At 32.4% G+C, this 26,900-nt stretch overlaps 2 protein-coding genes and 1 long non-coding RNA gene across 3 annotated transcripts; 1 reads left to right on the top strand and 2 right to left on the bottom strand.

Annotated features, from left to right (window-relative positions):
* On the bottom strand, positions 1-675 carry LOC127789525 (60S ribosomal protein L27a-3-like). The gene has a single exon (XM_052318409.1). It carries the CDS (start codon positions 603-605, stop codon positions 165-167), a length of 441 nt encoding a protein of 146 aa, XP_052174369.1. The 5' UTR covers positions 606-675; the 3' UTR covers positions 1-164.
* A 1,734-nt stretch (positions 676-2,409) lies between these two features.
* On the bottom strand, positions 2,410-5,280 carry LOC127789675 (U-box domain-containing protein 52-like). The gene is made up of 4 exons (XM_052318622.1): positions 4,574-5,280; positions 3,698-3,816; positions 3,478-3,596; positions 2,410-2,978 (listed from the first exon to the last, which is right to left on the bottom strand). Exons 1-4 carry the CDS (start codon positions 4,830-4,832, stop codon positions 2,744-2,746), a joined length of 732 nt encoding a protein of 243 aa, XP_052174582.1. The 5' UTR covers positions 4,833-5,280; the 3' UTR covers positions 2,410-2,743.
* LOC127789676 (uncharacterized) lies at positions 2,978-3,512 on the top strand. Its single transcript, XR_008020631.1, has 2 exons — positions 2,978-3,214; positions 3,335-3,512. It is a non-coding gene; the product is annotated as an uncharacterized LOC127789676 (long non-coding RNA).
* Positions 5,281-26,900: the final 21,620 nt, after the last annotated feature.

Here is a 26,900-nt window from a genome sequence, read left to right as displayed (position 1 = left end):
TAACCAAATATCAAAATGGTTTCAGATCAAATATTTAGGTAAACAAGTTCACATTAATTAAACCAGAAGGTAACTAACTCCAAAGTACTTCAAGGAAACCACTACCTTAGTAATTTCAAATCCAATATAACCATAAAACACCAGACGAGAAAATCAAACGAAACCTAAGCGGTAAGCACGACGGCGCCACCGGCCTCCTTGATCTTCTTCTCGGCGATCTTCGACACAAGCTTGGCCTTGACAACCACCGGCTGCGACGGCGGCAACATGCCCTTGCCCAAGACCTTGAAGTACCCGAACTGCGTCACATCGATCACCGGTACGCTCTGCTGCGTGGCCTTGTCCTTGGACTCCTCGGGCACGAGCGACCAGAGCTTCTCAACGTTGACGATGGGGCAGTAGAACTTGTTGCGGAGCTTGTGGAAGTACCTCATTCCGACCTTCCCGAAGTATCCAGGATGGTACTTGTCGAATAGGATCCGGTGGTGGTGCATGCCTCCAGCGTTTCCACGGCCGCCAGGGTGCTTCCGGTGCTTCCCGATGCGGCCGTGCCCGGCGCTCACGTGGCCGCGCTTCTTCCGGTTCTTCTTGAATCGCGTCGTCATTTCCTTGCTCCGGCTATGTGGGTTAGGGTTAGGGCTAGGGCTTGGGTCGAAACGGCGAGGAAGACGACGATAAGGTTTGTTGGTATTTATAGATGGGGAATTCGCGGTGATGGGCTCTGTGCTGATTTTACCATCTTGCCCTTGTTGGGGTAAATGGGCTTAGGCTTAGCCCGATGGGCTCAATGCCCTCCGAACTCCTTGGGCTTTTCATCAAAGGGGAATGTGTTGGATATAAATTATTATTGAAAAAATAATTAATTATGTTTAGAAAGTATTAGTTGTAAATTTGAAATAGGTTTTATCTCAGTTCAAAATATTTTGAGTTACTCTTAGAATGATCGTTCTTGTGCAGCTCTTGATGTTCGTGTCTTCGATTATGTCAAGAAAGATAAATGACACGTGCAGACAATGATCAAATAATGAGAATTACTCTTGGTCATATTGTAGATAATGAGGGTTATAATTAATTATCAAAATTTATATCCATATAATTAATTGTAAGAAAAATGAAAGCTAACTCTCTTAATTTAGTCTTCGACACTTAAATTAGTAAAACGTCACTGGTAAATAGTATATAACGAGCAAAAATAAGTCGAATCCAAATGTCTTACATGTGGGGTTTTTGCCTCTATATAAGGTTTGCGAAACAAAATATTCGATGTTATTTTTAAGATTCTTATATTCGGTAGTTATAGGTTAATAAATATTTTTTTAGGCTATATTTGGAAAACAACAAATTTTTTGAATCCTTTATGATTGATCTCCATGAATTAAATTCATTAATATTTTTCTTGAATTTTGGTCAAATATAATGATGTGTCATTTTTTTATTACATGTTAATATAAATACACACTAATACAATATTTGTTGCTTTTTAAGAATAGATTAGTAATTTCACCTTTTTTTTCGAGTGTTCCCTTGCTAATAGATTTATTCTTATTTATTACGATGTGTTTTATAATTGAGGGACTTTTAGTCATATTATTTATATTCATAAATTTGAAATATATATTTTACTAAATTTATATGGTCTACATAAATACACTTAAAATAAGCTTTAAATTTAAAGCTCGTTAAAATATTTAAAATGAACATAGCTAAAGCCCTAGCTTAGGGTAAGTTTGGCCCAATGGGCTCAACCATGAACACTTAGTCTGGTCAACAGATACAAATAATAAATTAATAATTCAAAGTTTCAAACTCCCTGTATAGTCCATACGTGAATAAGTAACATCCAAATTAGAATTCATACTCAATAAAGTCATTGCTAGTCTTCATAATGTCTGAAATGCTATCGTTTCCTACATCATCTAGAAAAATAATACATAAAATTATAAAGTAATAAAATACAAAATAAAATATGTCACAATAAATAAAATCACACGAGTTCAAACGATAAGTAGAAGTGATTAGATTGTCGACTTGACCGACTTTCAAAATTTAATTTTTTTTGGCCGAATCGAGCCATTTTTTTCTTTGACTCACAATCAAACTGGCCAATCAGATCTGACTTCAAAACATTAAAAATTGTACTAATGTTGCATGAATACGATGACATCAAATTATTATTCTTAATATCATAGATCATTAACTATTATTCTAAAGTAGATATTATGTTAATATCTAGTTTTGTTTATATTTTTTTATAAATAATAATTACGAAGATCGTAAAGCGTCTACAGATTACCGGAATATATTTTGAGCCTCACAAAAAAACAAAGAAGCAAAACCAACAAACAACCAAAATAATGTGTGTAGTTTGTGAACAGACCAGCAAGAAGTAATGTGTGTAGTTTGTGAACAGAGCAGCAAGAAGAAGCTTAATTCTCATACTAATAGTAGTACATAAATGCCCTTCAACTCTCAAAACCATTCCTTATACACTACATTGATTAGGGCTCATCCATCAGGGGAGAATGAGAAACAGCAAAGAAAAGAATGATTTGACACCAAAATTAAACTTTCTGGGTACCTTTTGCTTCAATTATGGCTTGAATAGCATTGCTCTTGGATCATGTCCCCAATGGAAATCCGTTCTTGATCCTATGATTGCCTATTTTTTGATTTTTGACTGTCTTCTACATGTTCGATGAAATGCCACAGTAAGCGAAGCATTTGTTTATTGCTTTTCCTCTGTTTAATCGGATTTGGCTGAGAAGCATATGCAGTCAAAGAAGTTCCTTTCAGATTGGGGCCGAGCAGTACTGTCTGGCCTTCGGTGTCTGGGTGAAGCTGAAGGAACCAGCTGCTCGCCATTCTCCAGTTTTTCCACAAGCTTCTTGCCATCACAAACAATGGTGACTTCACAAAACTCTGGGGCATTCTTCTGCACGAACTCTCCCTTGCCTATTCCCTTTCCCTTCATCAGCCTCCTAGAAAGAGGTAAAATAAACCCTTGTGGAAAATGATGTTTTCACTCTGAAATTTTCATTCAATGATAACGGTAATACAGTGAAATTTTACTAGAAATACGGGTTGTCTTGACTCTTTTTTATGCTTTTTGGCAAATGGATAGACAGAAGAGAGCTACACCATGCTAATGTTTAATCAGGAGGATGGGGGGAAGCTTGCACAATTGCACTCCATTATTTGAAATAAAGAAACCACTGTAATGGCTTCTTCTTCTTCTTTCTTTTACTGGTGTACAAATGTCATGTGACAATAGTATTTTTATTTCAAGGATATCCATGCCTTTTATCATTAATATAATTATGTAACTCTTATGTAGAAATTGTGGTGGGCTAGCTTTTTCCAACTTGAATTTATTCAAAATGGGAAATAAGCTCGCCAGATTTATTTACAAAACAGAGTTCATGAATTTGAACTACCAAATTCCATAATCAGCAAGGGAGAAGGAAGAACTGATTCTACCTTGAGGAGGGCGGCCGTTTGGTTCCCATTACAAGGTTTGTAATGTTAAGGACAGGAATAAGTTCAAGAATTGCTTTGGCCGTTGAATTGCTCTCCACTAGCATTGTGTCCACTGTCACCTGCCAATGAAAACCAAATATAGACTGCTTTAAATATTTGGGACAATTTCCTTTCTTTTTGGTATGCATATTTGTATCATCTTGCTGCCAGAAACACACACCTTCGCATCGTTGCACAGGCAAATGTATTTCTGCAGGAGGTTCCTCCTTCGGTTGTTCTCTTCTCTGATGTAGAATTGCACCTGTTCTTGGCTCAACTGGCTTCTTGAAAGCCTCCCAACTAGAGCAGCACATTTAATAAGCAAGTTCATAAGGAAATTCCATTCCAAAGCGATAAAGAGAAGTAACTTCAGTGATTGCAAAAACGTTTTCTGATTGCTTGAAAACAACAGAATTTTAGCTATTGTTCATGGCTCCTATTTTAGAGGAGGTTCAACACAACTGCATATATCTCATCAGTTGCATGCCTAATGCATAAAAGTAGTTCTAATCATGTGCAAGGTGATACCTATGATTCAATCATCTCCTGCAGCCCATATTACACTGTTTGGCTCTTTAATTTCAGTTTTCAAGCTTCTTACTCTTTTTAACTGTTTCCCGAATTCGCCTCCCCTTACAGGACCTACCTTGTTCTGCAGAAAAAGCATATTTTGTTTGGCCACACCGTGCCAAACGGGATGAAGTCGTTCCTTCCAATGCAGGAAAACTGACAGAGGAAGAAGAAAGGAAATCCAGAGGCTGCAATTGTTTCAAAATGAATTGCCGCATCTCTTATGAAGCAGCACAAAACCCTTTATAAACAGATGGCAAGGTTTCTCAGGCAAACCTACTTAGATTTTCTCCCTCAGCATGATAATCACTCTATTGGGATTTTTTCTCTTTTCTTGATCTCTTCTGGAACTATCAGATTGCAAGATTGGAAAGTGCAGGAAATATAAGTCCTTAGTAGGCAGTCTTGACCAGAAACAAAAACACAAACTACTCTCCAGATTTGTAATCTGACAAAACATTAGAACAGAATGAAATCGTCAGCTTACCAGGGGTAGGGATGGAAGTGATGGGAGGGAATACATGAACCAGGAAAATCCGAGCTCCCGGAGAGACAGCATGATCTACAGCCCATTTCACCACATCCATGTCATCTTTCCCAACAGCTATATACACATCAGTGAACCCACCATCCCTGCTGCTTATTATGCTCTTGCTATCTTCTCCCACCTCCACAATTTCCGGTGACATTACTCCCCAACTATGGTGTTTCTGATCTTCTGCCGGCCACTGATTCCCTTCCTCCATCTTATCCCTGATCCCCTTGTCTTTCTCACCCCTTTTATCTCTTCCTGGACACACAAGAAAGACAAGAAAATGCTAATAGAATAGAGGGAATTGAAACAAGGAATGAAGACACCAAAGCCATGTAAGAAAATAATGGGTTTGGGGAATTCTTAAAGAGCCAGCCGTTGCTCCCAAAGCCATAAGAATAAGAGAAGAAAAGTGTGTCACTAGTGTTAGACAGAAAAAGAGATGATCTCTTTTGTTTTGTCAAGATTTGCAGTCTTGATGGCAATGTCACAGTCATAGGCTAATTAGAATTTAGAAATGATCTTTGCTCTCTTTTCCACCAAGATTGTGTGCTGTATGGAAAATTAGAGAGACTAATTGACTTTGCTATGTAGCAATAGATAGAGAGCATCTTGTGCATCCTCCTCGCAAGGGAAGTCTTTCTGGACCAAACCTTTATAGGTCTCACCAAAAGATAGAATGATTGTAGACCATTAACTTTGCCTGTTATTGGGTTGAAAATTTATCAATATCAAACCGGGGTAAGTGAAATCTAGAACTAGTTAAGAGAAAAAATAGGTGAGACTATATGCAAAAATGACCTTTCTCTGACCCTCATAAAACAGGGAGTCTGGAGCACTAAAGATGCTTTTTTATCTTTTTGGACCTATATAACATACGAGAACCTTCCTAACCATTTAAAAATGTTTAATAAGTGTCGGATCCTATAGGCGTGGCATATTTGTAAAAATTTGTGAGCAAACAATGTAAAAGACTTGGGATAGTGCCCACCTCAATAAATTACCCCCCCCCCCCCCCCCCCCCCCCCAGTTGCCTCTTTCATCCAGATGAACTTTCTCCTTCTGTTGATCATCACCATAGGTGTCTATTTCATCTGCCTAAACTTTTAGGAGGGGAGGGCTAAGGGCCACTTTACATGGGTGCCACTCAGTTCCTCTTTGCCAGAATTATGTGAATTTGATCTCTTTTGCAATACTTGAAAAGGTCTGTGTTGACAAGCAAGTGAAGACAAGGACCGGAGAAAAAAGAAACAAGAAAAAATTCATTGTGGGAAGTCTTATATATTGCTTTTGCTAGCCATTACCAAAAGCCCATATCAGGGTCCTAGCTTTATGTAGGATTCTAGGTCTTCTGTCCTTTAGCACTTGGAAAGAATGGTCTTCATTGGTCAACGTTTTTCATGTGAATATTATGCCAATCAAGCACGGACAACCCCAACAATTAATTTCAATGATACAGAGCATGTGAACAATGTTTGGTTGTCTTCACTAAGCATGATATATTTTTGTATTTATTTTGATTTAAAATATTATTTTACTATTATTTTAGGTTGTGGTAAAAGAGCTTTGCCCAAATCCATATTTTTGGCTCTTTACTTTCATGTTTTTTTCGTGTGATTATTTGAATTTTTCGTTGTTTCGATTACACCTCTAAACTTAATTTTCGAGTCAATTTAACTTTTATACTTTAACCTTTTTTTTTATGACAATTCAAAATTTTCTTCCTTTAATTACACCACTGAATCCACATATTTTAGTCAATTTAACTGATGTAATCACCAATCAAGACCCCTGCCCAAGACTGACCCGACCAAACCGAAACAGTAGTGCCAGAATAGTAGCAAACAGTATTTTAATACTTCATATGTTTTAAAATTTTACTTGATTAGGATTCTACTTTATGTTTCTACTTAATTTAGGATTTTATTTCATATTTGATTAGACTTTTATTTTTATTAGCATTTTAATTGAATTTTACATAGAATTTATTCAAATGAAAAAACGTCATGTGTTAAAAAAAAAAAGTGAAATGATAAAGTATACGTCACACTTGTTCAAATCAAAATACAAAAGTTAAATTAACTCGAAAATACAGATCTAGAGATGTAATTGAAATAATAAAAAGTTTAGATTATCATACGAAAAAGAAGATAAAAATAAATAGATTGAATTGACTCAAAAATATAAGTTCAATTGTATAATTAAAATAACGAAAAATTTGAATGATCACATTAGAAAAAAAATAAAAGTGAAAGTATAGGGATAAAAATACGAAAAAAAAGATAAAAATAAATAGATTGAATTGACTCAAAAATATAAGTTCAATTGTATAATTAAAATAACGAAAAATTTGAGTGATCACACTGAAAAAAAAAAAAAGAAGTGAAAGTATAGGGATAAAAATATAGATTTGATCAAAAAAAACTTTATTAATGTTGATAATGAAAGTAATATGTAATAAGATCACCTAGTCTTTAATTCATTTTTCGAGTGACCTAAAAAGTCTGTTTCAACAGAAAGAATAAGTATTGGGTTTGGATTTTATCCAAACCTTTAATGTCGAATGTATTATCTTTATTACAAGGATACTGCTAACTAACTTAAATGCATGGCCAAATTAAGGGGGTTATGATTCAAGTTGGTTCGGGTCTATACTAATCTGAACTCAAAACCAATTTTGACTTCATAAAATTGGACTCAGAATTAAACCAATTACTATGTAAAATCAAATCAATCCAACTTGATAATTTGATTTGTTTTTTGGTTTCAATTTAATATAATAATATCAATTTTTAATTATATAAATTCTAAAAAAAATACTAATTAACACAATATGTTTGCAACTTTGCATTGAATAATGAAATTACAAATAGTAAATGTAAAACAATTAAGGCCTTTTTGATTGACCATATTTTTTTTTTATAGAAAATAATTATTTTCTATCTAAATTTTAGCTTTTGAGATGTTTGATTGACCAAATTTTTCATGAAAAATAATTTCTAAGTTATAGTCACGTGATGCTCTTTTCTCACTTTTGCTGGAAAAGAAATTCTTGGGAGGAGAGAGAATAATTTTTTTAAGCAATTGCACTCTCACTTCTAATACCTTTATTATCTTGTTTTGATTTTTGACTTCTCCCAAGATCTGGAAGTAAATTTGCAGTGAGAGAGAGGAATAGGCAACGACGGAGTGAGTGAGTGAGACAACAAGCAAGAGCGACGATGAGCGAATAAGGGGCGAACGGCGATGGTGACAACGATGGCCAGTGATAGTGGCTGTGGTGGCTAATGACGACGGCTCTATCATTCTCTTGCTAGGTGTGTATGTATATTTGATTTATTTTTTGAATATTTTTTGTATATATATTTAATTTATTTATTGATTATGCATATATTTGATTATTTTATGTAAAATTGATTATTGATTTGTGTATTTATTGATTATCTACATGTGTATGTAATTATTTTCATAAAAAAAATCACAATCAAACACCAAAATTTTAAAAAATATAACAATTTTTAGATAAAAAAATTAAGTCAATTAAACATATTCAATTGATATTTTTTTAAAATTTAATTCTAGACAATTCAATTATCTAAAAATTATTTTATTTTTACACAAATTTCATTCTTACGATTAAACGCACGCACGCCTAGTGGAAGCACAACATTTGTGCCATATGTTAGCACACTAAGCAATAGTCAATAAGCATTTATCTTATAAATTATATTTTTTTTATTTTTATGTATAAATAAATTAGTTTGTATTTGGTCCATGACTTCATGTACCCCAAAGGTTAGATCTAGAACTGGACTGGTTTTTATTAGGTCCAAAATTTTGGACCTAGGACTCGGCTGCCATTAAAAAAAAAAAAAAAAAAACGAATGGAAACAATTGCATTGGTTTCTTTGGGTTCTTAGGTTTATCGGAACGATGGGCACCTCTAGGCCCAACTAGCAGGGCAAAGTGCCCATTTCATCTTGTCGGCTTGGCCCAAACATTTGGACCCACTAACATTGTCCTTATTACAGTTGGTCTCAAATCGGGATAAAGAAAATTATGTTTGAGTAGGCGGTAATTAGCATAAAAATCATCAAAATTTTCAACCTAAAGTTTATTTAGTAAGGGGAGGTATAATTTATATGACCAATCTAATTAATAGGATTAAGGTTTGTAACAATGTCCCATTTTGTTGGGCCTTTCATAATGAACTTTTAGGGTTGGTTCCATTTTGTTGCTAGTTTTTATGTGTTTGGTTTTATTTAATTTGTGTTTATTTTTATTTTATGTAATGTATTTATATTAATTGAAAAATCAATCATGTATCGAGTACTTGATGATTAGAGGCCAAGTTAATGAACGGGACGATTTATTAATCAACTATAAATAAAAGTAAGAATATGAAAATATAATCAGCCAAATATTATTTTTTGGCGGATTATATAAAAGTAAAAATAAAAGAGAGAGAGATGATGTATTTGGATTAGTTTTTGTGTGTATATTTAAAATTATTTTATATATCTACGTATATACATATATATATAGAGAGAGAATGGTAACACAGAACATCATGTACTAATAAGCAACGAGACGAGGGTTGTTGAATCGCTTTGAACCAACTTTATACATAAATAATAGGGGTGAACATTTGGTCGGTTTAGTTACTAAATTCATTGAATTGTTGAAATCAAAAAGACTAAAGTTGTGTAAAAAATCTAACATATTTTGCGATGCACGAAAATTCATATGTATTGAATTAATTTAAAATTAACAACCTCACAATCATAAATTTCATCTGCAGGTTTCAAGAATTACACATTTTTCATAAATTAATAATTTATTTAACATATGATAAATATAAATAGCGTATACAAAATAATAAATAATATGACAAAATATAATAAATTAGTAACATAAATAATAAAAATATAAAACATAATAAAATTTTCAAAAGAAATATGACAACATATGATAAATATAAATAGAATATATAAAATATTAATTTTGTCAAAATAATTTAAACGACTTATTTAAAATAATTGAATTTCACCTAAATGACTAATTTAACATAACCTATAAACTAATTATTTTTTAAAATTAAGTAATAACATAAATATATATAAGATTTGTATGTTTTTTGCATGGTTCTAAAACTAATTAAGGGTTTTAGAGTCTTGAGTGGTAGCTTTATTGAGAGAGAATGAGAGGTAATTATGAGAAATAAAATAAAAAATTAAATTTATTTTTTAAAAAAATTACTTGGTAGTCGGTATTTGGCGGTATTACCCGATATTTCAAGATTTCTCTTGATTTAAAAGAAATTACATTTTTTTGTAATTTATTTTAATTAAAATTTATATTAATATTTAAAAATTAATAATATGGATTAAATTTTGCCTCTTTATATACCAGCATGCTTACACATTCTTCAAACATTATTCAACCATGAAAAAAACTATCTACAGGTTTCAAGAACTACACATTTTTCACAAATCTAGGCTTAATTAATGACCTATAAAAATTTCATTTCAGGTAAGTAAAAAAATAAACAAAATATAATATAATATCAAAATGAAAATGGGCGGGAAAAAGATTTGACGGTTGTTTTGTTATAATATATATAGATTATTTTATATATCTACATATATATGTGTATATATAGAGAGAGAATGGTAACACAGAACATCATGTACTACTAAGTATTAAGACGAGGGTCGTTGAATCGCATTAAACCAACTTTATACATAAATAATACGAGTGAACATTTGGTCGGTTTAGTTACTAAATTCATTGAATTGTTGAAATCAAATAGACTAAAGTTGTGTAAAAAATCTAAATGAACCAACTGAACAAATGTGAAAACCAAAAAAATCGAAATTCCAAAACATCGAACAAGTAGAAAAAAAAAATGAATTGATTGAAACCCCTCCCCCCCCCCAAAAAAAAAAAAAAAAAAACAAACAAATCAAAAAACCTACAAAGTTGAAAAGTTACTCGAGTAAGTTTTTCAATTACTTGAATAAGGTTTCTTAGTTACTCAAGTAAACAGTAAATTTTCGTGAGTAATCTTATATATCGCTTGACTAACAAAAATGATTAGTTGATTATTTTTCAAAATAGAAAAGGGCCAAAAACCCTTTATATATTACTCGATTATCTTTGAAATTGTATGCAATTAATTCAATTATTACTCGACTAATGAGCAATCTTAGTCGATAAATCATCATGATAGAGAATGAGCTAATTTTTGGACTATTATTACTCACGCAATGATGATATTAGTCGACTAATCCATGAAATAACATGGGTAATTATTATATCATACTTGATTAATGTTGTATATTAATCCAATCCAAATCAAAATACAACATTAATCAAGTAATGGGTCAGTTTGGTTATTTTTTATTTTTTTAAATATGAAAATCAAACCGAATCAAAATAATTAAAATTGTTAAATTTGAAAATTAAATCAAACTAATCCTTACCTTGAGCTAAATCAAATGGATAATTTCAATCCAATCCAATTTAGTTATTTGGACTAAAACAAAGAACAGTATGGGCTCGTTGCCTAAGCAAATGGATATATGTTCGGCCTCTTACATAGCCTATTGAACTTGGATTCTGATTTGATTACAAGAGGCCCAAATGGGATAAAATAACCGTTTGGGTTTTGTATTGTTCTCTGATTTCAAATAAATGGGAAGTAATCCTTACCTTGACCCGACTTAGAGTTCCCATTTTATTTTATTTTAAGATATTAGAAAATATAATAATAATTTAAAATATTTTAAATGAGTTGATGTTAACTATTTAGATGGTATTGAACATTTTGTTGATGCATAGACAAGTTTTCTTTTATTATTATTATTATTGCTTAAATAAAATAATAAATTTGTAGATGTGAAAGAGTATATGTTTTAAATTTTTAGTATTTGAGAGATTTGCAAAAGAGTAAACAATTTACGTGGGTAATTAAAAAAAATTATAAATAAAACTCAAAATAATATAAAGTCATTTTGACTGTTTTCATTACAAACACATTTAAAATTTTCAAAACGTTAAAAATGCTACAAACAAAAAGAATATATTTTCAATAATCTCAAAACAAATACTCAAAATACAAAATTGAAAATGAATTTAAAACTTAAAATTGAAACACGAGGAGAACAATCCGAGTCCCAATCCCTGTCCTTGAGTTTGAATAAAGTTTTAGTCCTATTTTAATAGCAAGAATCAACTCTTATAGGGTAGGTACGAGTGTCATTGGATCTACAGTGAAGAGCTTGAAACTCTCTTGATCTAGTGAGTTCATTGTGAAAATGGTCATATCTGCTTGAGTCCTTGAGGATGATTAGTTCTACCTTATGTTTGTTAGATCGATTCTACCATGTGTTTGTTAGATTTAGAATCGGCCCAACAAAATTGGGGGCTCTAGGTAAAAAGATTTGTTGAGCCTTTTGAGTATTAATTTTTTTTAAAAAATAAATAAATAATACACTTTTTTATACAAAAACATTTCATCATTTTATTAAAAAAAAGTTAAAATTCAATCAACTACAAAATATAATAATTAACGACAATAAATTTTTATCTAAAATATAATATCTAAGAGATAAAAAATAAAAAAAAACAACTTATTACAATAAACAAAGAAAAATAAAATTAATTTTTCTTGAAACTCTAAGAATATCAGTGAGAACAAAAAACTATACATTTATGATTCTCTTATAGAATGAAACAAAAAAAATATTAAACTGATAACATTAAAAAGATAAAATTCACCAATAATGAGTAACTTTAGGTGAGCAACGATTAAAAATTGAAAAATGGCGAAAGGAAATTAAAAAAATTTATAATATTTTGTATTTAATTTTTAATAAAAAAATTATTATTAAAAAATAAAATATATATATTACAAATTTGTAAAATTTGGGGCCTTCCAATTTTGGGGACCTTATGCCATGGCATATATGACTTTATGGTTGGATCGGCCTGGTTAGATCTATAGGTCTTTGCCAAGAGCTTGTTGTAAGGATAATTGGATTTGCATAATGTACATCAGATTTGCAAATCTTTGCTGCGAAGACAACCCAAACTACTTTTGGTTACCAGAGGGACAACTGAATTTGCTCAACTTCCTTGAATTTGTAGGTCTTCATTGCGAGAGGGGCTCAGAATTAGTCGAGATCACTAGAAACGTTGTGATGATCGACGACACCAACCAACAATAACGAAGGCCTCCCTAATTGGGTACGGAGTAAGGGAAATGATGGTGCCTCGATGTAACAGCTCGCCTCCCGGAGCCCCCGCTAGCATAGAAGATCCGTGAGAGGGTCATTATTTGAGTGATATAGAATAATAACACAACTAACAACTCAGACATCACCCTTATTAAAACCATATCTTTTAAATCTCATAGCATCTCTTAGTCTTTTTTTACATAAGTGTTTACACTATGAGCCCACCTGAGCTTACATAATAAACATTCATCTCAAAAATGTAAACCTTAACCTTAACAAAGCCACAATGACACACATGATCTAGTTTCAAGAGAGCTCTACACTTGCTACAATGACACGACGGCCTGGACCCAAACCCCGCTGAACGTACCTGCTATCACAAACGTTTCTCTTACCTGGAATGATGGAAAATAAACATGAGTCGCGAGACTCAGTAAACTCTAGAAAGAAAGGTTGTAGGTTCAAGATAGGACTCTTCCCATGACATCCCAATGCAAATCGTGCCAATGCAATCACACCATGTCATGATCCATACGTGCCTTACTTCTAAATGCATGACATAAAGTTAACTACACATAAAGGAACTAAGGGCCCACATAAGCCACACATTGGCACCCAAGTTCCGCATACAAACATGTTGCAGCCTAACATAGGCTACCATATCGTTATTCACAAAGACTCGCATTTTCCTAACATTAGTCGTCTTTTCCTGATACTCGTTACATGCTCTTCCTGATACCCATCATACCCTCATATGTTCTTCCTGTCATCATATCGTCTTATCCTGTTGTTACCGTGGGACTCTAACCCCCGGTCTTGTTATTGCCGTGGGTCTCATCCCAAGGTCTTATCGTACACCACGCCGCCGTGGGTCTCATCCCAAGGTCTTATCGTACACCACGCCGCCGTGGGTCTCATCCCAAGGTCTTACTGTGGCCACGTCGTGGACCACGCCGCCGTGGGTCTCACCCCAAGGTCTTACCGTGGCCACGTCCACCACCCATACTCAGCACTTAAAACCACACATTCTCACTATGCAGTGCAACAACCAGGTTAGCTCTTAGACCAACTGGGTCATGTAGATGCTCACATATCCCATCACACACAAAGCATGTACCAAAGTGAATGCAACCCAAGCCCTATGCAGCACACATATCATGATATGCACAAGTCAAGGCGAGAATATGGTAGTACTAGCTCTTCTGGCCCATCTAACGCTTATCATAATAATCGATGACTGGCGCCATACATCCAGCCATCCACTGCCACAACCAACGATCGACAGTCAGTGACTTTGTACCCCATACCCTTAAGACACACATCGACAACATTAAACTTAGTCACTTAAACTCATCATTTCGCTCACTTTATCCATAACAACATAGACACCATTATATCATTCATGTTCTCGTCTCTTCTCATACACAGAAAACCATCTCCACATTCATAACAAATTATTAACATAACCCCATTAAACCATAACCAACTCTTCTAAGAACCTAACCCCAATGGGTTCAGCATCATTCACAAGGAAAGCGGAACGATACAAGACTCCATGACGGTCGAAATGAACGACACCATGACATCATTGTTTAACTCAATCCATTAACAATAAATCCATTAATAAAATATAAGTCATAGGGTGGTTACTATGCGAATTACTATTATTAAAGCGTGGAACCGAGTCACGGTGAGGGAGAGTTTAAAATATTAGAAATAACGAAAACTTTCGCAGGAAAAGAAGATCAGGAGGAGGGGGTTAGGAGCTTGCTTGATAATAGCCAATCATAGCTGTAACGCCCCGCTTTCTCGGGCGCGTTATAAATTGGGACAATTCCGAGACAGTAAAATTTTTCTTTTCAAACTTAATTATAAATCACATCATATCTCGAATCCGTCCCAGAATTCCCAATCATTTTTCTCAAAAAAGAATCACTATACACATCAAATGTGGAACCAAAGATCGAAACCTGATATCTTAACATTAATCATAAATAAATTCTTATATCTTCAACATTTCTCAAAACGTTCAGAATCTAAAATAGAAGAACTTAAATACAGGGGATTCGTAACATACATTTCATGCACTCTGCTAAGTGCCATTTCATGCCTCATTTATCCTTGTATTTGCTACAATCTCCACCTGGAACGTTTGAATATTCCAGGGGCAAAGCCCAAGTTAGATGATGAATCATCTAAGTAAGGGTACATAATGCTATGTCATGTGTGTATGTAATATTTTTCATCGTAGGTGTCAACTGCACCCCTCATGCTACCTACCATTTTTGCGGCCCCCTCTTTCGAAGCCGAGGTGTATGAGTGCACCCTTGGTAAAGTAGCGGTGCCAGTTCGTACTTCCTACGGCCTCAAATATGAGTGATCAACGATATCAACGTGTATTCATGCATTTCATAGTCATGTCATGTATGCAGCCTAAGTGATGGATACATATCAGGGCATGTCAATATGATGAAAATATTTTCGAGAAACATAAACCAAGCATTTTCCATAAAATTAACTTTAATTGGTGAGTACCACTTACCTTCTCAAGCTTATCGGGTTATCTCGACATCCGTGTCTTGCCTCGATTTGCATGTCAACCTCAAAATTTGCACGAGTCCCTTCAACTTTAGCCTCAAAGTATCCTAATCACCATAATTATTTCAATAAACATTAAAACCTATTTTTTCAAAATTTCTGGCATTTTCTATAATTTTCTCTCTATTTCTTTCTATTTTTCCTCAATAAATCTAGGTTAAATATTTCTAAAATATTTTCTCAAATATTTCACTACAAAAATTCATAAAATAATATTCTTGAATTTTTGAAATTTTCCAAGAAATTTTACTTACCTTGACTTAGCCTCTCCGGCTTTCTCGGTATGCGAGCCATATTCCCGAAACACGTGCCCGAGCCATTTTTCTCATCAAAATCTCCGGGATATCACTGAAACATAATTTCTTATTTTTCAGAATTTTCTAGAATTTTTTCCATCATTTTCCTATTTTTTTCTTCATTTTCTTTCTTTTTTCCTCTTTTTCTTTTTCTTTTTTTTTTTCCTTTTTCCCTCCACTTCATCTTCTTCCTCTAGCTGCTCTCTCCCGCCTGCAACTCCCTCTCTTCTTTTCTTTCTTCTTCTTCTCTTCTTCTTCTTCCTCCCCTGCACCTACGCGAATCAGCCTCCGCCCGCGCGCCGCCGCTGCCCTCGCCATCGCCCGCCGCTGCCGCCCTCGTCGCACATCGCGACTTCCATCACCGGCCGCCTCGGTCGCCGCCCTAGCCTCCCGCGAAACCCCCCATCGCGGCTTGCTGCTGCTACGAGTTGCCATGGGAGCTGCTTAATTGCTTTGCCAGCCATCTCCTTACGGCCTCCGCTAACCTCACCGATCATTTAAATAGCCGCTGCCACCCGCTCACGTCGCCATCAGCAAGCTGCCTCTTGCCGCGAACCACTCCACCAGCTTCCCCTGCCTCACTCGGACTTGCGGCCATGGCCGCTTGAAGCTTGCGGCTATGGCCGCTTGCTGCTTTGGGGCAGCCGATCGGCCTATCTCTCTTTCACAACTCTCTTTCTCGACTCTCTTCTTGGTGCTTCTCCATTGCCTAACCCCTACCTATTTATAGGTAGCCATGCTTGCTTTCCAATGAGCACACACACACACACATATATATATATTATACATCATATTAATAACAAAATCTCTCAATTTCGGCTGCCATATCCCCTTAAAACCCGCTGCCATTCTCTTTCAATTTGCGTAAATCTCGCTCGGCCATGAAAATCTTGCAGAGGGTGGTCCATCACTTCATCATTTAAATAATTCAAGTTGCAGTAAAATGAAGCTTCACAGAAGCTCTCTTTCACGCACACACGCGCACGGATGTGTATATATATTTATATATTTTGCATGTTACAATTAATTGCTTAATCTATTAAATCATCATGTCCTACCTACACCATGTCTCTTGGAGGTTTTTTTTCCTCAATTCATGCTCCCAATATCTCTCCCATTGCAACAAATCCCGACCATTAAAGCTTCTCAGAAGCTGGCCAAGCGTACGTGCATATATATATGTATAGCGATTTATTACACTTTAAATTAAGAGAAATTATATATTAAACCTCAATTTTATCATAATATCACTTGGGCAACTCCATAATTTCAATTATACCCTCAAACACTGGATTAAATTACATTTTAATACTGAAAACGCAAAATTAAAAATTTCGAAGCTTAGTTAAAAAGGACGATTTTGCCCCAGTGTCCTTACCGGGTTGGCGTTTCATCCTGAAACCACTGAAGGGTTGCTCAATACGCAAAACCGGAGCCCTCCTAGGATTCCGTTGATTTTTCGGGAGTCCCTTACAATGATTTGGTTTTACAGCCTAAATGACAACTGTATTTTATCTATACCGAAAACTGTTCCCGATCCGATTTCTTTCGATACCATAAATCCTATCTTGATGCGCTCGTCGAGTCCATATAATTTTCCTTAGATAATTTCACTCCGAGGCATTCCCTGCAGTCGATTCGGTATTAATAAATACTATCAAACCAATTTTTCGGTATTCTAAACTCATCGAAATTATGTGGTAACTTTATACGAACGTAGGGTATTACAATAGCTTTTCTCGCACTCCCGCTGTGAAGTAAAATGTTTAATAGCGATTACTAAAACTGTGGCTCATATTAATTAAATCTAATCGTATAAAATCCATGATTTCAACATATAACACTTATATTAATTTTATCCACTTATCTGGCCAATTTAATCAAGAAATAATCTCAAAATCTTCTAATTTTTCTCCTTATTTCCTCATTTTTCCTCCCATTTCCCATGCTGCTCGCGGCCCCTGCTTCTTCCTCCCATTTCTTCTCCTGCCTTCTGGTTCGGAAATGGCCAAATTTGGCCTCAATACTTGCTGCCCAAGATTGCATTATATATACCAACTTCAAGTGGCTTTTAAGCCACAAAAATTAATGGCCAAAACAAGGCCACGCACACACACATACAAATATATATATATGTTAATTAATTTAATTTAATTAACTCTTTTATTATCATTATTAATTTTATTATTATTATTATTATTATTTCTATTATTATTGTTATTATTTTTACTATATTTTATTTTATTACTATTTTTATAAATACTCCCAATTAATTTAATTAATCACCTTAATTTCCTATTTCTTCAAAATATCATAGATAAGTATTTTCTCAAAAATCTCCAAATATTCTAAAATATCCTCAAACACCCAAATTAATTATTTTTACTTGTCTCCAAATTTTTGAGATGCTATACTCGACCACTTAAGCAAGAACGAAAAAAATAATAAAAAAAAGAAAGAAAATGAAGCCCCTACAAACATGGTGCAGTGGTAAAACATTTGAAATTTTACATAGAGTATCAAGATTCGAATCATTGTGGCGACTTGAAAAGCAGATTTATTGCTAGAAGACAAATTCCGTATGAACTGTACCGAATGTCCAGTTCTAAGTGTGTATAGATTGTGTCTGTATCCAGATTTACCTGGAGAGTGCATCATGGAAGAAGGTCACCCGTCTTTAGGGATTAGTTGGGTGAATCTCGAACACTCTAGGTGAATTAAAAAAAAAAAAAAAAACTAACACAGTCACTCTTTCCATTCCAAAGTTTTAAAATAAAATAAAAAAAAAATCTTAAAAACTCAACTTTTTCAAACATGCCCTCCCTTTGTCCCTTCAAGTGTAAATGATAGTGAGCCAATTTGTTCATATTAATTAAGTTTTGATAATTAAAAAAAATAATAATATACAAATTATAGTATTTTTTATGATTAATAAAAAGAATATTTTTCTTAAATATATTAATTATAGTATCGAATTATTTTTTATTAATTTATAAAATACTTTTTTAATAGCATATGTATTACCAAAAATATTATTTTATGTTAAAAATATTTTTAATATTTTTAAAATTAATTTATAAAATATTTTCATAACATATGCATTATCAAAAATATTATTTTTCTATTAAAACTATTTTTAAAAAATATATTTTTAAGATTATTTTATTAAATTTTTTTATATCATATGTATTATAAAAAATATTATTTTCTATTAAAAATATTTTTAAATATATTTTGAATTAATTTATATAATATGTTTATAGCATATGTATCTCAAAACAATTTTTAACAACTAACTACACATCTATGGTTTGATCGCACAACCTCAAGCTAGTCAAAATCTTCCCTTGCCAACTGATCTACAAACCCCATTAGTTATTTAAATGTGTATATTAAATTTAACTTATACTAAACTTTTTCTATTATAATTGAAAAAGTGGCTAAAATGTCTATTAATATCCCCAAACTCTTTTTTTGAGTATTCAAGTGCTTCCATTGCATATCCAAAGTATCTGAAAGCTCTCAAATAAAGCATCAAAGCAATCTGAGGCTCTCGAAGTATTATTTCACATCCACCAAAGAGCCACAAGACAAGAGAAGAAAAGTTTTTCAAGTTTTCTACGATAAATCCAAACTTCTCCATTTGAGATTATAAATTTATTTATTTATTTAAATATTATTACCTTATATAATTTATTCTCAATTGCTTGTTTGTATCCAAGTGCGAACAAATTATTTGTAATATTTAAATTATCATTGTGAATTGTATAGATTTCCTAGAACTATTAAATTCTAGGTGAATCTAGTTTCCAAGATAACCTAAGAAGAAAACTTAGTGTAGTGATTGCTTAAAACCCATTATAATCTAGGAATGTATCTAGTTTCTAAGGTGAGCTAGTGTGAAAAGCTTGGTAATTTTGATTTAGTGGAATCTCAATGATGATTAGACCTTGGGCGAGTGGATTAGATATGTGTGGAAACACCAAATCACTATAAATTGTGTTATACCTCATATTATTTATTCTTATTATATTTTGTGGTTTGCATTAATTTTTAATCTTAAATATATAATCTTAAATAATTATTAATCAAGAATATTTATTAAAAGAGATAACAAATTTAAACACTCAATTCACCCCTCTCTTGAGTAGCCATACCCTAAGGGACCAACAAATGGAATCATTTTTTTTTCCCCAAATGAAAGAGCAATAAGAGAGGGGTGGGGGGAAGGATTGTGGCTTCACCACTTAAGCACGAACAAAAAAAATGAAACCCACACGAGTTTGGTGCAGTGGTAAAACATTTGAAGTTTTATATGGAGTATCAATGTTTGAATCAGTGAGACGACTTGAAAGGCATATTTAGTCCTTGAAGGTAAGTTTCGCATGAACTGCATCAAATGTCTAATTTTGAGTGTGTATAGATTGTGTTCGACTGTTCGTATCTGGATTTATCTGGGAGATGCATTAGGGGGGAAGGCTACCTATCCTTGTGAATTAGTCGAGCGAAACTGTAACACCCCAAGTAAATTAAAAAAAAAAACTCACACCATCATTTTTTTCATTCCAAAGTTTTAAAATAATATAAAAATAAAAATCTTAAAAACTACAACTTTTCAAACATGCCCTCTTTTAACCCTTCAAGTGTGAATGGAATCACTCATCACAATAATTTTTTTTTTGACCCCAAATAAAGAGCAATAAGGAAGGCCTTCCGATTTGGGTAGGGAGGAAGAGAAAGGATTATGGCTCAACCACTTAAGTAATAACAAAAAAAAGAAAAATAAAACCCACACGAGCATGGTGCAATAGTAAAACACTTAGGGCGCGTTTGATAGTCCAAATTTTCCAAGAAAAAAGTAACTTTTCTATCCAATTTCCAACTTTTGGATTGTTTGATAGCTTTTTTTTTCCAGGGAAGTCACTTTCCGATTAATGGTCACGTGATGCCATTTTCCTTCAAATCAAGAAAATCAAATTTTTTGGGGAGGAGGAGATGGAATTTTCCTGGCAATTCAATTGGGCAGTGGGTGGGCGACCGCTAGGATGAGAGAGAATGGAGGGTTTGTAAATTATTTTATATTTTATATTTTTAATAATTAATAAATATAAATGTATAAAAAGAAAATATGCCAAAATTACATATAAATTATTTTTTTGAAAAACAAAACAAAAATAGTTTTGTAGTTTTATTTCTTTGAGAAAATAATTTAATTAATTTAAAATATGCTATTATTTTAATTTTTTTGTACAAGATTTAATATTTTTTAATACATTTTCACCATTGAATTCCATGGAAAATGTGTCATTTTCCATGAAAAATAATGCCTATCAAACATGAAATGTCAGGAAAATAATCAAATTCTATAGAAAATATTACCAATCAAACACCAAAAAATAGAAAATAACATTATTTTTTAGGTAAAAAATTATACTAATCAAACAGCTTAAATATCCAATTTTCAAGAATTCATTTTCCCTGCAATTCAATTCCCTGGAATTCATTTTCTTTCCATTCAAATTTCACCCTTGCAATCAAACGCACCCTTAAAGTTTCATATGGAATATCAAGATTCGAATTGGTGCAACGACTTAAAAGACGAATTTATTACTGAAAGTCAAGTCCTGCATGGACTGCACTAAATGTCTAGTTCTGAGTGTGTATAGATTGTGCCCGTATTCAAATTTACCTAGGCAGGTACATCAGGGGGAATGTCACCTGCCCTTGTGAATTAGTGGGACGAAATTTAGACATCTCAAATAAAATAAAAAAAATAAAAACTAACACGGTCACTCTTTCCATTCCAAAGTTTTAAAATAAAATAAAATAAAAATCTTAAAAATTACAACTTTTTCAAACATGCCCTCATTTTCACATTTTAAGTGTGAATGGAATCACTTGTCACAATCATTTTTTTTTTTCAAAATGAAAAAAGCAATAACGAAGGCGATAGGGCATGAGAGGAAGGATTGTGGCTCGAGTACTTAAGCAAGAATGGAAAAAGAAATGAAAATAAAGTCCACACGGGAATGGTAAAACACTTGAAATTTCACATGGAGTATCGAACTTTGAATCAGTGCAGCAACTTGGAAAACAGATTTATTGTTGGAAGGTAAGTCCTACATAGACTGCATCGAATGTTTAACTCTGAGTGTATATAGATTGTGTTCTTATTTGAATTTATCAAGAAGGTACATGAGGGGGAAGATCACTTGCCTCTAGAGATTAGTCGGATGAAACTCAGATACCTCAGGTGAATTAAAAAAAACTAACACGGTCACTCTTTCCATTCCAAAGTTTTAAAAAAAAATAAAAAAAAAATTAGAGTTCGTTCTCTTAATTGTTTTCGTACCATTTTCACTTTTCAGTTTTTTAAAATAATAAAACACATTTACTTTGATGTTTTTAAAAACGTTTTTTCAAAAATAAAAAAAAATATATAAAGAAAACTCAAAACAAAAAATTATTTTGACTATTTTTAGTCAAAACAATCAAAACACGGAAAAAATGTGATGATTTATTTATTTATTTATTCATATTTTATACTTATAATGAGAAAAAATATTGTAAGATTTATCAACTTTAAATTATATATATTACTTAATAATATATTAACATTAAATAGTTTTAATTTAGTGAATAATCAAATTTATTGAATAAAATATTATTAAAAAATTATTTTTAAAATTCTAAACGTATTTTTTATTTTAAAAAATTTTCTTGATTGACAAACAAAACGTGTTTTTTATTTTTTAAAAATAAATTAATAAAATTAAAAAATTAAAATAAATTTACAATTCAAAAATAAAAATTAAAACTTAAAACAGAAGGCAGATTTAAAAAGTACAACTTTTTCAAACATGCCCTCCTTCTAACCCTTAAGGTGTGAATGGAATCACTCGTCACAATCACCTTTTTTTTTTGGGTCCCAAATGAAAGAGCAAGATTCCATGACCCAGCTGCCTGTCTAAAACAAATACAAGAAGGAAAATAAATAGTTTTAGAATATAGGATTTGGGCACTTAAAACTTTTGTATATTGATTTGTTGTATTTTAGGTTACATCAATATAAAGGATGAGTAGAGTTTTGATCTACGCAAAATTATTAAAACACCTCTCTTTGAAAAATTTTAAAGATGATCTGTGTCATCAAATATTCGAGTTAGAGTATGAATCCAAATTTAAGTAAAAAATATAATTCAAATAATTCGATTTGTTCGTTTTCGAGCCCAAATTCCTACCAATATTGGTTGGTCACGGATTGAGATTTGACTTTTTATATGACACGATTATGACTCTTTCATAACTCATAATATGTCAATATAAAGACATAAATTCTAAAAATAAGTGAATCATTTATTGCGGATGATTTTCATGCTCTACTTGTTTTATCGAGACTAATCTGATTATTGAAAAATATACCAAGGGGTCAAGTCTTACTTTTAAAGGTTGATTACGTTTTAGAAAAGTTCAAGCTCAAAGACAACTAGCCCACCTATTTAACTTTGAACAGAGTTGCTAGGAATTAGTTATAACCATAGTCAATAAATATATATTATATTAATATATATTTGTCAAAAAAATGTTGGTTAAATTAATATTTTCGTCTCTGTACTTTTTTTTTTGTGTAGTTATCTAAATTTTTTGTTATTTCAGTTACATTTTTAAACCTATATTTTTGAATTAATTTAATTCATTTACTTTGATTTTTTTATATAATAACTCAAATTTTTTGTTGTTTCAATTACACTCGTGTATTTACATTTTTGAATCAATTTAATCATGTACTTTAATATATAAAAAAAAAAGACAAATTGAAATAAGTCAATTTAACCATCTTTTTTAGACTTCAAAGTATATGAATTAAAATAATTTAAAAATGTAGGTACATGTAATTAAAACAATAAAAAATTTAAATTATTACGTAAAAAAATTAAAATACAATAATTAAATTATCTAAAAAATACAAATAAAATTTAGATAATCACACTAAAAATACATACAGAAGCAAAAATATGAATTTGACTAAAAAAAACCTTAAAAATTAAACCGAACTAACCCTTATCTTGAGCCGAACCGAATCGATAATTTCAATCCAATTAAATTTAATTATTTTTTTCTAAAACAAAGAACAGAAGGACCTCGTTGCCTAAGCAAATGGATATGTTCGGCCTGTTAGTGTTACATAGCCTATTAAACTTGGATTTTGATTCAATTACAAGAGGCCCAAATCAGATAAAATAACCGTTTGGATTTTGTATTGTTCTCTTATTTCAAAGCCCAAGTTTAGATCGACCCAACTATCACCTCGGACCGCTCGTGGTCTGTTTGAGCCCGGAATCAGATGACCCGACTTAGAGTTCCTATTTTATTTTATTTTAAGATATTAGAAAATATAATAATAATTTAAAATATTTTAAATGAGTTGATGTTAACTATTTGGATGCTATTGAACATTTTGTTGATGCATACACAATTTTTCTTTTATTATTATTATTATTGTTTAAATAAAATATTAAATTTGTAAATGTGAGAGAGCATATGTTTTAAATTTTTAGTATTTGAGGGACTTGCGAAAGAGTAGACAGGTTACTTGGGCTATATAATATGTAAATCTTTTAGAAAAACTAGAAGATTTAGACCTTGTTTTCTTTATTATTTTTCTGTTATTTTTAATTTTTAATTTTTTAAAACAGTACAAACGTGTTTATTTTAATATTTTTAAAAATAAAAAAATTATAAATAGAACTCAAAATAATAAAAAGTCATTTTAGTTATTTTTATTACAAATATGCTCAAAAATTTCAAAACTCAGAAACTACTAAAGACAAAAAGAACACGTTTTTAGTAATCTTAAAATAAACACTCAAAACACAAAATCAAAAATAAATTCAAAATTCAAAACGGAAGAAAATAACCCTAAAAGTTTGAATAAAGTTTTAGTCTTATTTTAATAGTAGGAATCAACTCTTATAGGGTAGGTACAAGTGTCATCGGATCTATAGCAGAGAGCCTGAAACTCTTTGGATTTAGTGAGTTCATTATGAAAATGGTCATATTTGCTTAAGTCCTTGAGGACGATCGGTTCCACCATGTGTTTGTTAGATTTATAGGTCTTTGCCAACAAATTGTTGTAAGGACAATTGGATTTGCTTTGTGTACATCAAATTTGTAAATATTTGCTCTAAGGACAACCCAAACTACTCTTGGTTATCAAAGGACAACTGAATTTGCCCGAGTTCCTTGAATTTGTTGGTTTTCATTGCGAGAGGGTCAGAATTGCTCGAGGTCACCAGAAACGTCGTGATGATCGACGACACCAACCAATAATAGCGAAGGCCTTTTTAATTGGGCAGGGAGGGAGGGAAATGATGGTGGCTCGACCACTTATGCAAGAATGAAAAAAATGAAAATGAAGTCTTTACGAGCATGGTGTAGTGGTAAAATATTTGGAGTTTTATATGGAGTATCGATGTTTGAATCAGTACGATGACTTGGAAGGCAAATTTATTGTTGGAATGCAGTATTTAGCTGGAAGACAACAATAATGCTAGAAGATAAAACCCGTAAGGGCTACACCGAATGTCTAATTTTGAGTGTGTATAGACTGTGTCCGCATTCGAATTTACTCGAAGAGTCCATTAGGGATAAGGTCACCCGCCCCTGGGGATTAGTTGAGCGAAACTCGAATATTTTAGATATTTTTTTTATTTAAAAAAAAAACTAACACAACCACTATTTCCATTATAAAGTTTTAAAATAAAAAAAATAAAAATCTTAAAATCTATAACTTTTTCAAACATGCCATCCTTTTAATCCTTCAAGTGTGAATGGAATCATGCTCTCAGAATATAAATTGAGCGGTCGAATAAGTGATATGTAGGGTTCGCATCGGTAGATCGTGAATTCAATTCTCGCCCTATATAATAAGGCAAAGTCTCACACCTACAATTTACCCCTTCTATCAAAATTGAAAACACAAGCGATGGACATCACGCAAAGACAATCATCCCAAGTGTGAATGGAATCACTCGTCACAATCACTTTTTTTGCCCCAAATGAAAGAGCAAGATTCTATGACCCAACTGCATGTCTAAAACAAATATAAGAGGGAAAATAAATAGGTTTAGCATATATTATTTGGACACTTATTTATAACTTTTGTATATTGATTTGTTGTATTTTACGTTACATCAATATAAATGATAAGTAGAATTTTGCCCTATGTGAAATTATTAAAATACCCCTCCTTGAAAATTTTCAAAGATGACCCATGTCCTCAAATATTCGAGTTGGGATATGAGTCTAAACTCAAGCAAAAATGATTCAACTCAAATAATTTGATTAGTTCGTTTTCGAGCCCAAATCCCTACCTTGGTTGGCTATGGGTTGAGATTTGACATTTTATATGACACGATTATATAACTCTCTCTTAGCTTGCAATATGTCAATATAAAGGCACAAACTCTAAAAATAAGTGAACCATTTATTGCAAATGCTTTTCATACTCTGCTTGTAATATCGAGACTGATTTGATTATTAAAAATGACCTTGCTATTTGGATAGAACCTATCCAGATAAAATTGTCTTTTTTTGTCATTTCAATTATTGACGTTAGGATAATTATGTCATTTAATATTTTATTTACCAACAATACCTTCTTTAGTCATAATTCAAAATTTCATTATCTCTCTTCCTTGTTAAATTTAAATTTTAGTCTCTCACTTTATTTAATGAATTTTTAGAATCTCAAGAGTCATAATAGTTTTAAATACAAATTATTCTACTTTGCTTGAATTGATTGACGCACGAGATCATTAAAGATATCAAATAACAAAAATATCAGCAATGAAACCCGCCCAGTAATTCAAACAACCCCCAATTTCTAGTAGGACTACATCTAAATGCAGTCCACCAGATATAGTGCTGGCGGACTACATCTTAGATGCAACCCGCCAAGCACTGCATCTAAGATGCAGCTTGCTGGCGGGCTGCATGATGCGCAACGGACTGCATCTAACATGCAGTCCGCTGCGCATCTTAGATGCAGCATCGGGCTACATATAAGATATAGTCTGCCGGTACTGCTGCATCTTAGATGCAATCCGCCCAGTGTGGGCGAACTTCAACATAGATAAAGTCCGTCCG

Source organism: Diospyros lotus, chromosome 14, assembly GCF_014633365.1.
Source record: "Diospyros lotus cultivar Yz01 chromosome 14, ASM1463336v1, whole genome shotgun sequence".
NCBI lineage: Eukaryota > Viridiplantae > Streptophyta > Magnoliopsida > Ericales > Ebenaceae > Diospyros > Diospyros lotus.
This window is presented reverse-complemented; position numbering and strand designations above follow the sequence as displayed.